At 43.7% G+C, this 16542-nt stretch overlaps 1 protein-coding gene across 4 annotated transcripts in view; it reads left to right on the plus strand.

Moving 5' to 3' along the window:
* The first annotated feature begins 1911 nt into the window (after window positions 1-1911).
* Window positions 1912-16542, plus strand: part of MCU (mitochondrial calcium uniporter) — a 168712-nt gene continuing 154081 nt past the window's right edge. The window contains exons 1-2 of one of the 4 annotated variants that reach the window (XM_059729922.1): window positions 1912-2067; window positions 6367-6516. In XM_059729922.1, coding sequence (XP_059585905.1) covers window positions 1942-2067; window positions 6367-6516 — 276 coding nt within the window. In that variant the 5' untranslated portion in view covers window positions 1912-1941. The remainder of the gene's footprint in view (window positions 2068-6366; window positions 6517-16542) is intronic. The other 3 variants (XM_059729923.1, XM_019484313.2, XM_019484314.2) reach the window with 3 other exon arrangements.

The following is a 16542-nucleotide window of genomic DNA, read 5'->3' on the forward strand; positions in this document are numbered from 1 at the left end:
TTCCAGCTTCAGTGAAGGATTTTGCTCTCTGAAAGTTCTTAGGAGTACTTTGAGAACAGTTGTAGGCCAGTGTAGCAACTTGCTTTATGTCAACAAAATGATAGGCTTTGACTTCATTGCTCTGAATTATGTATTGTTATGCAGATACTTGCAGATACTGTTATGCAGATACTTGCAGATACTGCAACATTGCAACTCTAAAATATTATCTTCATACTATGTTTTTCTTACTTACAATTATATTTGCCATTTGCAATACACAATCATAAACCATAGCTTCATTTTGCTAAACTGCTATCTTAAACATAATAATTCTGTGGCGTGACCTCATTGTATCAAGCTATGATATGGTTACATAGTGCTGCAATGCTGTTTCCTGTGACTAAATTTTCTTACCAATCTGTGATATTGTCATGTCATATGGAGATGCAAATTCTACCTATGATCTGTTCATCATCCTGACCCGTTTTGTTGTCTGGCAAAACATAACAATTATATGTTGTAATGTCACTACTTTGATGATGCAATAATAATGGAATGTCATCATTCAAACTATGTGATTAAATTTAAACTGTCCGATGGTTCTGCCTTAGCTACCCAGCTATGCAATTCTCCCCTCCACCTTCATTCTTCTCTCTTGTGCAATTGAAACAAATTTTACTATGAAGCTCCTCCTAAATTGTTCTCCAGTCTCATCCTGACTACTTAAGTCTTTGCCAAGCTTCCCCTCAACCCATGTCTCCCTGAAGGAACTGTCCTGTTTTTTTAGCCTCTTTGGCACTACAGTCCTCTTTTTGACCCAGGTTGTGCTCTTGTGGGCTGTGGTCCTTTTCCTCCAGTATTTGAGTTCCAGGAAATCTGCAAGGAGAGCTATGGCTCAACCAGCCACATCTTTAAAAAGACACTGCGTGGGTGTCGACACCTAAGTTTTGCACCCATTAAAAACAAAAAAAATAATAAAAAGAACTTCTCAGGTCTCCCACCTCCTCACAGGTGCCTTGCAGCAACTTCTGCTTAGAAAGTAGCAGCTTCTGCTTCTCCTTGCTGCTGCCAATAGGATGGGGGAACATTTTAGAGCAGTGGCATTTGACTTGGAAATTTGGTAATAGGTGGAACATTGGCATTAATTGGTGCTCAGCTTCTGCTAAACGTCCAGACCTGGGAGGAGCCCTGCAGGGCAGATAATGTGGCCCAACATAGGACTAGATCACTTCATGGTCAGATGCAGCCTTTAGCTGACAATAGCGTGTGTGGGGCTGGGCCAGCCCATCTGATCTCACCCACAGGCCCCGCCCAGCCTATGGACCAAGTCCACACGTGGGATGCGGTCCGTGGGCCAGCCCCAGGACACTCAACTGGCCTTCCGGGCCCGAAAGTTAAGTAATATTATCTTAGAGACAAAGGGGGGGAAGGGAGAATAACCTTTTTGGAGGGCACCGCACAAGGCAAGTCCCACTCCCCACCCCGCCACACACCAGGCTGGGGACGCAAGCACGGGGGAAGCTCTGCTTCTTAAGGCCTTTCCAGAGACCTGTGGGCAGGCAGCAGCGCGAGAGGAAAAGCGACCCCCGGCAGCAGCCCGGACACTCCCAAGGCCGGCTGAGAACAGCCCACCCAGACAGGAGGCAGCGCCGCAGGCTGACCCGCTACAGGGAAGGGAAGGCGACGCCCACGAACCCCACCTCCGCCGGAGCAGAGCGCCCACAACCCCCGGGATGCTGCCACCTCGCGGAAACAACCCCACCCCGAGTACACCCGGCCCCGCTCTCGCTTTACATAATCGCTGGGCGCCGCTGATTGGTCGCTGCAGGACGCTGGCGAGCGCTGGCCCCGCCCCCGCAGGGCGCTCGGACGCGGGGATTGGGCGGTGCGTGCGCGGCGGCCCCGCCCTAGAATTCCTGCTGTGCAGCCGGCTAGCGCGGGGAGGCTTCCAGTGGCGAGATGGCGGCCGCGGCGCGCAGGGCGCTGCTGCTCCTTTGCCGGGGCGGCGGCGGCGGGGCGCTGCCCGCCTCCGGCTGCTTCCCCGGCCTGGGCCGGCGTCGCGGGCCGCAGCAGCAGCACAGGACGGTGAGTGCGCGGGCCCTGCCCCGCCCTTCAGGCGCCTGCGGGAGCCGCGGGGGGAGGGAGACGCCCGCCGCAAGTTGCAGCGGCCCCCCGTGGCGGCGGCGGCCGGTCCCGGGCGGGCGGGGCGGCGGCGGCGCGGCGCGGCGCGGCGCTGCAGTGACTCGGGGGATGCCCGCGGCGCGCGCTTCCCCTCCCGCAGCGCGGTGCCGGGCTCGCCGCTCCCGGCGCTTCGTGGCCGGGCTCGTTTCCGAAACGAGCCGGAGCCTCCCGCGCCCCGGCCAGCGGCTTCTCTTCCATGGCGCTGCCCCGCGCCTCGGCGCCGCGGCTGAGCCCCGCTGAAGTTGTGCTGGGCGCCGGGCGGGGGCCCCTCTCCCCGCTTCGCTGCCCGGGCCCGGCGGCGCTGAGGAAAGCTCGAGCCTCCCGGGCAGGAAGGAGGAAGGTGGCTGCGGGGCAGGGCCTGGCCAAGGCTCGGGGGATTCGTGCAGTTGTGTCAAACCTTCTGCTGATGCTTCGGGGAAGAAACGGCGCTTTGGGCAAAGAGATTGAAGGGCTTTAAGTTTAGCAGGGACCTCCCTGTCTCTGCAGAACTGTCTTCTTGGACTGCCGAGTCCTCTGTGTCTTTGTTTGGTGCTCGTGAACTTTCTTTCTGACTTTTGTCTTCAGGGTCCCACTTACTTTGTTTGTTTAATGCCATGCCAACCCCTTCCTTAGCACTTTCTGCGTGACTCATATTTGCACAGGCATTAAAGTGGACAAATGCAGTTAATAAAATGTGTGCAGCCTGTGAAGGTGGTATGCGGGAGCAGAGAGTGCAGGCCAAGGATCGGTTCTCATACCTGCAGGAAAGCGCTGTTCATTGATTTTTTTTTTTTTGATTTTTTTTTTACCGGTTTCTCTCTTGCATATCTGGTCTCTGCTGTATAACCATCTTTTCATATAATTTTGACTGGAAAGTGCTGTAGCCTTAGAGGGTCTATGTGACTGCGCTGCAGTAACTTTTACTGGAAAATAAAGTGAAAAGAAATGTGATATTCTTAAATACACCTGTATATAGATAGCTTAAAACTAGAAGAAGCATGAGCTCTTAACCTTTCAAGTGGAAAAGTCTAATTTTTTTTGTTTGAGCCTATCCTATAATTTCCAGATATAAACTTACATTTGTAACTGATCCCTGTTCTTGTTCTGCTTCTAATACTGCTTTTTTAATGCAGGGAAGAAATTTAAGCATCACCTACCCTGTAGACTTATTTAGGGAATAGGCAAGTCATCTGTATATAAGCATCTGAAGAGAGAGGGTTTTGAATCCTTGTAGAGTACAGTGAAGCAAGGTGTGTGGTAAGAGAAGTGGCAGAAACTGGCCTGTTGAATGCTGTATAAGATTTTAAAAGGATTGCATCTTGTTCGTCACTACTTTGCACAGTGATACCCATTTCCACCAGGCTTAAGCAGATTACAAGTGAAATCTCCTTAAGCAAGTGGTAGAAGTACCAAACAGGTCTGTAAGGGAAGATTTATATCTGAGACCTTGAGAGTATTTTTTAGATTTCTGTAATCAAGCAAAGAAATCAGAAAAGTCGTTTTGGCCACCTGATCTTGTGAGATGTTCAATTCAGCTATTGTAGCAATCATGTTCTGGGTCAGCTTTTTAAAAATGGCTATGAGAATTAAGTCACTTTCAAGTGGGATAACTAGTGAGCGCTAAATAGAAATGATATTGATGGCTAATGTAAGCAATGTGAGAGTAGCATAGCTAATTTTGGTGGCAGCTGCAGGAAGGGGCAAGTTTTATTTTAATTGTGCTTGATTTTTTTTTTCTTGTTTTTTGATTTCTAAAATATGTCGTCTTTTTGAGAGAGAGATGTTGAATTTTCTCTGCCATAGATTAACAAACTCATATTACACAAACAACACAAGCATAAAATCATAACTTCAGTATGAGGGGAATTTTATAGTGTGTGGAGACTTGTTATTCTTGCAAGGAAAGTAAAACAGTCTTCACTGAGCAGTTGTCCATTGCATACAGTAGGTGGCACTCTCTGTTGGTCTGTATCTTGAATGAGTCCCAGGAATGCCTCTGACTTCCATTGCTCGAGCAGGTGGGTTTGACCCTCAGTGTATTAGCTGAGTCATTAGTTAATAGTAATGGTAAGATTAATCTTGCATATGAACCTGGGACTAACTTCTTATGGGTGCATAGAGGAGCTTGAAGGATGAAGGGAGTGTGATTAAAATACAAATTCAAAATGGATTCTTTTTCTGCTGTCTTCCAATGTCAGTAAAGTGGTATGTTACTGTGTCATAACCAAAGTGGTGGACTGCATTTAGAGACCCACTGAAGATTTCTGTAGAAAACAGTGTTCGCTTATGTTGGGAATGGCGATTATGAACTGTTGTTTTGTCTTTGCTTAAAAAACCCATGTGTATGCTTCTAGCAATTAGGCATCCTAGTGCCTTATTGCAGAAAAATGTTGGGGGAATCAGTGTAAATGTAAAGTTTTCAAGAAATATTTATAAACAACTGTGGAAACACGATACTAATAATAGCCTAACGTACCCCCTCTCCCTCCTCGTGCTTTCAGTCGAGTGAACAAACTACTCCATTTTGAAATCTTCATGTAGTTCTTATTGAAGTCCTTTGTTTTATGTTTGTTTATGACTTTTTCCTATGGCTTTGCATGGATGTATATCAATGGATTGCCTCAGTAAAGTAAGTTGCATTAATTATGTGAGGGGAAAAAAGCTTTCAGTATGATTTGCAACAATATATATGACACAATTTCTAAGAACCATAAAAAAAGCCTCTGAAAATGTAAAGCTATTTAAATTGCTAGGTAATTGTGACTCTTTCTTCCTAGTTTTTCAGTTTAAGCCTGACTTGGAGCATGATTCCTCAGAGCAGGGAGACACTGGATTCTGTTTAAGGCATAAATTCCTATTCACTTCAATTGAAATGTAGCTCTAGAGATTACTATGTTTCTATAGTTCTAGAATGCCCAGCTATCTAAAGGTAGCAGTTCAATTAATAGTTTGAATTTGTTAATTAACTCTACCATGTAATTGGTACAACATAAAACATAAGCACTTTGGTTGTGGAGTAATTGATAATTAGTTAAATCTTGCAATCAAACAACTAGAATTACTTATTTTCCGGGCTAATCTGGCCCCTGGAAGCACTTTGCTTCCCAATATATTTACAAACTTTAAAAGGTGAGTTTAATGGCCAAGAAACTGGAATTTATGTACTGAATGAGTCTGCTGACCAGGCAAAGAGTACCCTGACCATATGAAAAAGTTAAACAAATGTTTAAAAAAAATGCGTGCGTCTTAAATCTCTTCATTTGTGATGCTCCACAAAATGTGATTGTGACATCCTAGCTGTGCACAGGTTGCTAGAGGTGTGAACAAGCCTGGAGACAGAACAACAAAAATCAGCCTTTCAAAATATCATCTTCTCTGGGGACATGGCAGATAAAAGAATTTGCCTGAGCCATTTTGGCTGCTCCAGTGGAATCTTCCGTTGGCTGTTGTCACGTAGCTACTTTATGGGATTTTGGCAAGTCTTCTGTAGGACCTAATGTTGCAGAGGCTTTTTTTTTTTTTTTTAGCAGTGCATGTGGATTGAGTTTGTTATAAAAACTATGCGTTTTCTTCCAGCTAATCTAATGTCTTCTCTTTTAATGTGATATGGGGTGGGAGGGTGTAAAAAAAAATTAGTGGAGCTGGGTGCTATAGCACAATATGGAAAAAGCATGGTTTTGGGAAAAAATGCAGAAACTAATGGAAGAGATTGCTGTATTCCTTCTTCCATACAGAGTGAAATGCTAATGTGCCCATAAATACAGGCTTTTAGTACTGTAAGAAGGATGAATCACAAAAGAGCAAGGTGAATGTCAAGAATGAGTTTGTAACCATGTCAAGTAGTTGAAGATCCAGGAGATGGAAAACTATGCTCTGGTTGTTATACTCTGTCTGTGGAGATGTGGCTAGATCTATACTCTTGTATACAGAGATATGATTAGATCTAGAAGAGAACAGTTGAAGTTAAGAGTGGAAGTGTGTATGTGTGTAAGAGGAGGTAGAACAAAAGAACTTAAATGGGCCAAAGACACTGCTTCCTTGGTAGTCTTAAAATGAAAGGGAATTAGGAAGGTGAGTGGGACTAGTGGATGAATTTGAGAATGGGAGGTGGAATGTTTTATATGTGAAATGGAAAGAAAGCAAGGGGTGCTCTTTGGGTGTAGTCTGAAGACCAAGAGTATTGATAGATAGCACAAATGGGATATCCCTTTCTGTACTTCACAGGGCAGAAAGATTACAGGCAGAAAGAAGTGCATACTTGTCAGGTTCCGCCTTGAAAGTCACAAGATCTTGGATGTAAAGAATGAAAGTTTAAGGAAAGAGTTGAAGCCATCAGCAGAAGATGGGTACAACACCAGTTGTGAAAGTAAAGAGGTAATCCTGTTTGACCTGGAATATGGCAAAAATGGAGGAGTGGAAGAAGCTAGATTTGAGACTGAATAAGGGGAGAGAGACTTGAGGTAGGTGTTGTAGTAGGGACTTTGCAGTGAGAGAGTCAAGAGATCATGGTGCTGAAGAGGCATTGGTAACCTGCTGAGGGGCAGGTTAAAATCATGCTGAAGGAGCTGAGGTGGTGTGTAGACAATTGATAAATAAAATTGGAGAAACAGTGCTTAATTTAAGTAAGGTTGAAGGAGTGATCATTTTGTACAGCTGGGGAGTTGGTCCATTTTTTCAAAGCCATATGTAAATATAGGAAACTAAGGGGAAATTTGCTAAAGGTAAGTGGAGACCGGGAATGGCAGAAATAAAAATTTGAGTAGTAGTAGAAGTTGGGGAAAGGCGCATGAAAGTCACTGGCAGGAAGGGGTAGATGACAAATTGCTGAAAAGTGTGAAGAAAACAGCAGAAATGGTAGAGGAAGACTCAGCCTCATGTCTAAGGGGGCTGACCTTAGATTTAATAATAATTCGCGTGATTTAGTAATACTTTTCATGTAGAGCAAAATAGGGAATTCATGGCAAGGCCATTCTGAACAGCAGGAGTGGAACTGAATAGGGACTCTATTGATTTTTATTTATTTATTTTCTTTTGGACTTTAGAGTCCATTGCAGAATGAATTGAGCATTGGAGTGGTAGTGTTTGATAAAAAGTGCAATACCTGACCTGATAAGCAGGTGTACTGGATAGTACTATACACCAGCCATGCTTGGTATAGAGGGCTTCTCCTCACCACTGCAGCCTCTGCTCCCTGTCACCGCTGAAAAGCATTGCAAGGAAGACCAATATAACAGCCAGTAATGCCACTGGTTTTTAGGAATTTGAGATGGACCACTGTAAGGTGTATGAAGTTAAACTGATGTTATGGAGTCTATTCTGCAGTACATTCTGGATGTAATGTAGCCGGGACTTGCTGCTATTTTCCTGTTGGATAGTTGGCTCTCAAGTGGAAAAAAGTTCACTGAGCAATGAGGAAGAGAAAATTGTTTTTAAATGCATGTTTCTGAGCATAGGGATAATTATGGGCAGAAGAACAGGGAGATCTTTTCTTTGATTCTACAGTGCAGTTGATTGCTGCTGGCTGCTTGGTGTGGGTGTGGAGGGTAAGCTTTTAATGGCAGCAGTTTCATGATACAGAAACATATTTAGGGGGTGGAGAGCTGTCTTTTGTAGAGGACCTTTATGCAGAAATAAACTATAAATATTTTCAAACATGAGCAATAGGATGCTAAAATATAAAATACAAAATATAATCCTCTGCACTGGCTCAGAATACTTATCTTCATAATGTCTTCCTGTTAAGAAACAGTGGTGTGATAAATGCTTAAGTTGCATGAAAGCGGGTAAGTGTGTATCTGGATTCCTGAACTTGAACCTCACTTTTTAGGCTCAGTTCATAGAGTCCAAAGGGCTCTGCGTATGTGCAAAGGTTTGTTTGGATGTCAGAGTAACAGCCAAGAGACTCCTATAAAAACAAATAAATAAAGCAAGGGGAATTTATAGATATGGTCCCTAATGCAGTTATTCTAGTAATGCAGCAAAAATGCAAATTTATTCAGGCTATTTTTTTTAAATTTCCCAAGTTTTGGAGGAGGACATTGGGTTTACTAGTTCCCAACAGAAGTCTGAATTAATTTAGGATTTAATGGAAGTTGTTCAGTACTGCATGTATTCATGTATGATCAAGATATCATGATAAGCATATCCTTTCCAAAATTATTTGGTGACAATCTCTTTATTCTTAATTATGCTTTAAATAACGTGAACTTTCTTGTTCTGAAAGCTACAAAGGACCTGTTGGGTCATCAGATCCATGGATACACTATTGCATGCAGTTACCTATCGCACAACTACTCATAGATGTATTGAATACCATCTTACACTTGCATGGATGTTTAAAATTGTACCAATTAGTAACTTCAGTGATAATCTGTAGCATTTTTATCTATGCAGAGTCTTGTTACAGATCTTGTTTGCATGTATTTGATTAAGGTTGAACTAATTTCAACCCAAAGGGTCACCACTTTTACTTATAGAAGTAGGACTGGAAGGGATCTCCAGGGGTCATCTAATCCAGCCTCCTGCCGGAGGCAAGATCATCCCAATCCAAACCATCCCATACAATCCATAATCTAACCTTTATACAAGACTACCATCAACCCTGACATAACACAGACCTAACATCCCAACTTGCCACGGGTGAAGCAGAAGAACCATAGCTACTTCAGGAAATGATACTTAAAAGTTAAATGTTCAACATTATAACGAACTTCTGAACAAGTATTCAATAGACTCTGAAGCACCACTGACTGTCAGGAATACCAGAGGCCTCATTATATTCCTTGTATGTTGGCCTAAGCATTCTGTGTCTGCAAGGTAATTTTTTGCCATTTTTTGGAAGCAAAGTGTTGATCTCTAATAGCTTGGAATCTGAACTTAAAACAGTGCCATAAAGTTTCTAGATGAGTTCTAATGTTTGTATGTGACTTGTTTTATACAAACAACCTACATCTCCAAGTGGGAGCCCCTAAATATGGCTTTTCTTGATGTACAGCTCATAAACTCCTAGGAAAGCTGCTGATGCTTGAGTCTCTTGCTCCTAGTCCTGTCCCCTACAGCCACAGAGAAAAGCCCATCTTCATCCTCTCTGTAATTGCCCTTCAGGTACTTCAAGACTGTTATCAACTCCCCCCTCAGTCTATTCATCTCTATACTAAATAACCATAGGTCTTTTAGACTTTTTTCATACGCCTCGTCTCCCAGGCCTCTGATTTTTTTTGTTTGTTTTGGACTCTTCCAGACTGCTCACCACCTCCTTGGCAAGTGGGACCCAAAACTCCAGCTGAGGCCTCACCAGTGCTGAATAAAGTAGAAGAATCACTTCCCTAAATTTGCAAGTGATGCTCCTGGTAATATAACCTAGGATGCTAGCTTTCTTGCAGCAAGAGCATGCTGCTTGTATTCAGTTTATGATCAACCATAACTCCTAGGTCCTTCTCTGCAGTACTGCAGCCTAGGGAGTCACTCCCCAGTTTGTATTTGTTCGTGTGGTTATTCCTTCCCAAGTGCAAGACGTGGCACTTGTCCTTGTTGAATCTAATCTAATTGATTGCAGACCATTTCTGCAGTCTGTCCAGGTCCTTCTGGATCCTAGCTCTGCCCTCTGGAGTGTCTGCAATTCCACCAAACTTGGTGTCATCCACAGATTTGCTAAGTATGCAGTCAATTTCATCCTCCAAATCAATAATTATGATGTTGAGCAATAGTGGATCCAGGACAGACCCTTGGGGAACCCCACTTGACACCTCCTCCCAATTAGACATTGAGCTGTTGAGGACTGCTTGCTGAGTATGATGATTCAACCAGTTGCATATCCTCTTTACAGTTCTTTCATTTAGTCTGTATTTCCTTAGCTTGTTAATGGGAATATCATAAAGAGAGTGTCAAAAGCCTTGTTAAAGTCAAGGTATACTGCGTCTACTGCTATCTCCTCATCTACAGAGCCAGGCATTACTTGCTCTTGGTGGATCCATACTGACTGTTCCTGATCACCTTCTTTTCCTCTAGGTGCTTCATAATGGATTCCTTGAGGATCTGCTCTGATCTTTCCAAGTATAGAGGTCAGGCTGGCTGGTCCTCAGTTCTCCAGATCCTCCTTCTTTCTTTTCTTTAAAGATCGACATTATATTTGCTCTGTTGCAGTTATCTGGGACCTTACCTGATGTCCATTAGTTCTCAAAAAAGGATAGTCAATGTCTCCAAAATGAGCTTGGCCAATTCCTTTGGTATCTTCAGATGTGTCCCATCTGGCCCTGCCAGTTTGAAAGCATCTAGCTTCTCTAAGTGAACCCTAAACTGTTCTGCTGTTACTTTAGGCTGTTTGTCTCCTTCCTTATCTGGTCAGCCAACTTAAGAAATCCAAGTTAAAAATTGCTTGGACCAGGTTTAAATTTCAGTACCATTGATCTTGTCTGATAGTTGTATTCACACCTGGTCCACAGAACTCATTAGCTTTGATGGGAGTCCTAGGACAGCAAGGCTTCTATTGTCACAACCCCTTACCATCAGTAAGAATAAGTCTCATCTGCAAGGAGTTTTTACATATTAGGCCTGTCACCAGTATTACCAGCAATTGTGTTGAGCATGGGAGATTTTTTTCATAGAACTTTTTAGTGTCAATATACTCTTATTTAAACTTGTAATTAATCTATGCTCAGCTTCTGTTCAGTTGCATCTGTTATAAATGATAAAGACTTAACCATAGACGAGCCACAATAAATCAGTTGGAAGGATGCTTATTTGAATGCCTTCCCTGGGTGCCCTTTAAAAAGGTCCAGCAAATTTAACTCTACTTTTTCTTTAGTAATAGGAAACCCCACATGACTGACCTTGGCTTTCTTGTTAGTGAAGAGAAATTTATTGTGCCCCGTTTCATTTACTTAAATAAAGCAGTTTGGTTAAGGTAACTTGTTTTGTGTACATCATTGTTAGCTGCTATTTATGCATAGTGGTTAGCACAGTACTCAGTTTATTTCTTATGCTTGGAGAAGAGACCAGAGGACTTGTCTGAACCATTTGGTGTTAGAAAGATGTCCCAGTCCCAGGAAATAGAAGCTGGATCCACTCTGATTCCTCGCATCTGTGGTGTTCCTGGCCAAGGTGAACTGATGGAGACACTTCTTTCTTGGAGTAGAGCAGTATTGCCTTTTAGCTATTGATGGCACTAAATGGAAATGAAAAGGGTGTCTTCTGTCTCTGCTGCCACAGTATGGAGGCTGTAAGTGAATACACTCTGAAGAGCTCATTAGTCCAGAGGCTGAGGGTACTGATTTTTCAGCATTTTCTGTAGTTTTATAGAGCAGGGGTTGGCTATCTGCTCCCCACAAAGAAACTTGATTAGGCCTACAGAGGTGTTATCCAGCTTGTGTTTTTAGAAGAGTTGGATAATCCCCCTCTTCCACCAGTCCAGCTGGCATTTTACTAATAGGTAGCTGATCCTGGCTGCTGCTCCAGCTATTTGTTCCATGTGGAAGGCTGCTTTCTTGCCCCTCTTACCCCTGCATTGCAGCCTCTGCTTACTGTCATAACCAAATTAGCTGCTCCAAACCCTTGTTTGCCATGCTTTTCACTGGTGGCAGTAAGCAGAGGCTGCAGTGGGAAAGAGGGGCAAGAGAACAGCCCTCTTTACCAAGCATGGACAAGCTGGATTGGCTGACTGCAGTGCTGGTCAGTTCCCAAGTCTTGCTGTAGAGGACAAACCAGTAGCAAGTTAAAAGTTTTGGAAGTACTTAAGTGATTTTTTTTGTTATACTGGATACAGTTTCATGTGTACCAGATAATTGAATTTGGGGAATAGAAGGGATGTGCTTCCTCAAATGTGAAAGTAGCTAAGGAACTTCCTGTTCTACTGTGGAGTGAGGCTCTGAAGTGAGTTTAGCTATTGAGTAAAGATGAGAGTGCATTTTGAAACTCTCATTGCATATTAAAATATTGGGTTAAATTACTAGATAAGACTACATTGTCCTTTGTAATTTCTAGGCAACTTCATGAACCTGTCTACTATAATTCTGTAAAAGAACTAGAGGTTGGCTTTTTTAACAAAATCCAAACTACTTTCAAGGTTTGAAGGTCCAATAACAATTCAGTTGACTAGAGTAAAGAATAATTAAGGCTTTACAGTTGTGCTGTACAGTTTGTGAGTATGGCTGCATTTATACCAGTGTAGCTTATTTTTGTATGTGTGAAGCTGCATCTGCCATGGCAGATGAATTGGGTTCTCAGTTTTGGTGGAAAGAAAAAAAAAAAATCACACTCCTGACCAAAGTAGCTGTGCTTATATGTAATCTGTTTCTAACATAGGCATTGGAGATGAGATTTCCCACTGAGATGAGAACAACCTAAGTGACCTAATTAGTGTAACTTCATCTCAGGTCTGTGCAGTGACTCATATCACTGCATCATTGTTTGATATACAATCTTTGCAGTGCAGAACTCTAAGCTCTTCTTTCTGAGACATTTGCTGCTTAGGAAGGATAGCTGTAATATTGTTTTTCTAAAGCCACCTTCATCACTTGTTCTCTGCATTAGTCCACGGAACAGGTAATAAATTCAGTAATTTGTTTCTATTGTCCAAAGCTGCTGAGGCCACTACTGCAAGGAGTACATCTAGTGCTTGTATAGTCATGCCGCTCTTCCAAACTGTAAAAGACTTGTACCTGGTAGTTGCTTCTGTCCCTTTTTGTTTTCTCTAAATCCAGTTACTACCACCTCCTTATCCCTCGGATCTTCTGGAAGGCTATGTTGTTACCTTAAAGCAGGGAACCTTACCATTAGATTGGCTTACTTGCTTCTAAAGTTCATCAGTTTCTGATATTGAAATACTGTCACTTAGAGTATAGAATATGTTTTCTGGTTCATAGAAGCATTCTGTGGATAAACTGCCATGGATATTGCAAGTGTTATGATTATTGTTATTATTGTTATTGTTATTACTTAGCTACTTTCTTTTTTGGGCACACTTAAATGACCTGTTTTAGATATTCAAGGACAGGTAAGTCTTAGTATTGGAAAGAAAATGAGTCATCTTTTCTTATATTAAGGTTTTGGCAGCCTTTTACTTTCCCCTCATTAATGTCTCATTGCACCTTCTAAAATGACACTTCATTCTAATAAAGATGAAAATATGTAGCTCCAATATGATATGAAACAATTCTCCAGTAATATGTGATCTCGCACTGGCTTGTTGCCTCTTGTTTAAAAAAATAAAATAAAAAAATAAAGGACCTTCCCCTTCATAAAGAGTGTACATTAAGATTTCTTTAAGTCTCTGTGGCAGCTTTTAGGAACGAATCAAGAAATATAGTGCCACTTCGATAAGTGGGAGAGAACAAATGCAGAGTAATTGAGCTTGTCTTGGGAAATCATTTGAATCATTTGCCCTTTTGGAAGGGATGCCACACAGAGAGATACTGCCTTGTGAAGCCAGCCTTATGAAGCTGATTGGATAATTACAAATTGATTTTGACTGGGGGAATCCAGTTACAGATAGTCCAGTTTGAGAGTAGCCTTGGGTTATACCTCTGTATGTAAACAACTAGTTGCTAAGCTGCATGCTGCCAGCATAGTCACTTAAAGAATTGATTACCTCTAGTATGTTCCTTTTTTAGTATTGAAGAGTGCAAATGTTTAAGTATTGAGGTGGCCATAGGTGTCCTGGACTGGTGATAGTCTAAAAAGCACAGATCAGGATTGAGAGGAAAAGAAGGGGGTGTTAACATGCATAAGCTGGTTATCTGGGCCCTAACATCTTTGAGCTAATACATTTCCACTGTGGACGGTGACTGACGTGGTACTTTTTTGAAAGCCCTTTTAGTAGAGGTGTACTGATACATCAGCCCCATATTGGATTGCCACCGTTGTAGGGAAAATTGACTGTGTTGGAAATAAGCTTTTTTTTGCCTGATGCAGCCGATAATGTGGCCGATAATTGCCCCGTGCATGTGTGCAGCCTCAGCATGCACAGTGCGAGCAGCTCAGCCCAGCAGCTTGGAGATCAGCATCAGGCTGATAAGTCTGGTGTGGGGGGAGGGAAGTGGTATTGGGGCAGATTGAGGTCCCCAGGGTGAGGGAGGTAATGGGACTGTGGCAGGTGCTGTTCATCTAGAGCAGGGTGGGTGCAGGATGGAGCCGCAAGCGGCTTGTCCAGGGGATGCTTGGGGGAGGAGTGGGGATGGCTCCCACCACTGCATGCACCCTGGGAGGGCATGAGGGGTGTGTGACCCCAGATCTGTGCACAAGGTGGGGTGGGCTGCTGCTGTGGGCTGGGCCTGGAGGCTGTGCTAGGCTCTTCCTGGCAGAAGCTGGGCCGGGCTGTGCTGCATTTGGGATATGTGGTGGCGGCGCTGGGAGGAGGGGTTGGAGGGCTAGGGCAAATTTTGGGATGGCTGAAGCCTTCCCATCCTTGCCCCTGTAACGCTCTCCCAGCGCTGCTGCCACCCGCCCCAAGCACAGTGCAGCCCAGGCCCTACCAGAAAACCCTGGTGCAGCCCTGGCTCCAGCCCACAGTGGTATCTCACACCACCCCGCACAGATCGGGGGGCACACATCCCCTATGTCCTCCCAGGGTGCGTGCAGGGCAGGATCCAACCCCACGTGCTCCCAGATGAGCTGATCACAGCTCCGTCCTGCCCCTGCCCCACTCCCTCCCTCACTACATGGGCCTCAATCGGCTTTCCCCCACCCCCCAACACTCCTTCCTTCCTCCCACCCCTTCCCCCACACCAGGCTTACCAGCCCAACACTGGTCTCCAAGCTGCCCGGATGCATATTGGAGTCGGATCAGTATAGACTGATATGGCTCCTTAAAAATCAGCCATCGGTATTGGCCCCAAAAAATCTCTCAGTGCACCCCTACCTTTTAGCCTTCATTTTACAGGCTAACTTGTTTGCTGCACCAACTGTGAGGCCATCATGATTTAGACATTGTAACAAGCAAACACAGACTCTTCTTTCAAGGGATAGCAGCAGACCGTCTTCTGTGTTTCTGATAGACACTGAAATCTTCTACTGAGTGATAGTTGATCTTACATATTACCTTGTAATAGAGAGTATTTGAGATTTTTTTAAAAACTACCTTTTGGACTGTGGTCACAGCCTGGAAGTTGTATGTATCAAGTTGCAGCATGGGAGAGGTTTAGGAAAAACTTTCTCATTAGGCGGGTGGTGAAGCACTGGAATGGGTTACCTAGAGAGGTGGTAGAATCTCTGTCCTTCAAGGTTTTTAAGGCCTGGCTCAACAAATCCCTGGCTGGAATGATCTAATTGGGGCTGGTCCTGCTTTGAGCGGGGGTTGGACTAAATGACTTTGAGGTCCCTTCCAACCCTAACTTTTATGACTCCGTATAGTTAAAAAATAAAATGAAAACACTGTGTGAAGTGTATTGCTGTTTCTAAAGGACCCTGGCTTGGCTGGGAAAAATACTGTGGTAAGTTTTGATTAAACATGTTCCATATGGGTCTTGAGAATATCGCACAGCAAGCTTGTGCAATTTGTCTGAAATATACATGGACTCAAAAGTGGAGAAGAAACCAGCATTTCCATAGATGAAATTTACTACAGCCAACTATTACGGATTTATGAACAACAAAAAAGACATGCAGGTTCTGTGACCACCTAACTATGTCAGACTCTGCATGGAGGCAATTAGCATACTGTGGGTGACTGGGTTTAGAGCTGTTTGAGGACTTCATTGCTGCTTTATTTTGGACTTTTTTCCCTTGCCATTATTCTCAGCTCTACACTACCAAAGGTAATTCAGTTGCTTAACTCTGTCTGTACAGACCCTGGAACTGGTAAATGGCAAATAATATCATCAGAGAAGTAAGGCTGAAAGTGACCTCAAGATGTCATTTAATTCAACTGGGGATGATCAGCTCTGTTTATGGGGCTATATATAATCAGTTGCTGGCAAGCACTGTGAACTATGTTGTCTCTTTGAGATACTGGGTATTATCTGTAAAGTGTTTGACCTATTCTTCCCCCTTCAAATACTAGCCAGAGGAGCAAGTCCCATGTTACTCCCCTATCCTCTTTTTTTTTTGTGTGACATAGAATCATAGAAGTAGGGTCGGAAGGGATCTTGTAGATCTTGTAGTCCGACCCCCTGCTTGGGCAGGAGGGAAACTGGGCTCAAGTGACCCCAGCCAGGTAGGCATCGAGCCGCTTCTTAAAGACTCCCAGAGTAGGAGCCAGCACCACTTCCCTTGGAATTGGTTCCAGATCCTAGCCACCCTAACTGTGAAGTAGTTCCTACGGATGTCTAATCTGAACCTACTCTCCAACAACTTGTGGCTGTTATTCCTTGTTATCCCAGGGGGTGCTAGGGGAAACAAGGTCTCCCCCAAACCCTTCTGGTCCCCCCTAGTGAGTTTATAGATGGTCACAAGGTCCCCCCTCAGCCT

The sequence above is a fragment of the Alligator mississippiensis genome, chromosome 6 (assembly GCF_030867095.1).
Source record: "Alligator mississippiensis isolate rAllMis1 chromosome 6, rAllMis1, whole genome shotgun sequence".
Taxonomy (NCBI): domain Eukaryota; kingdom Metazoa; phylum Chordata; order Crocodylia; family Alligatoridae; genus Alligator; species Alligator mississippiensis.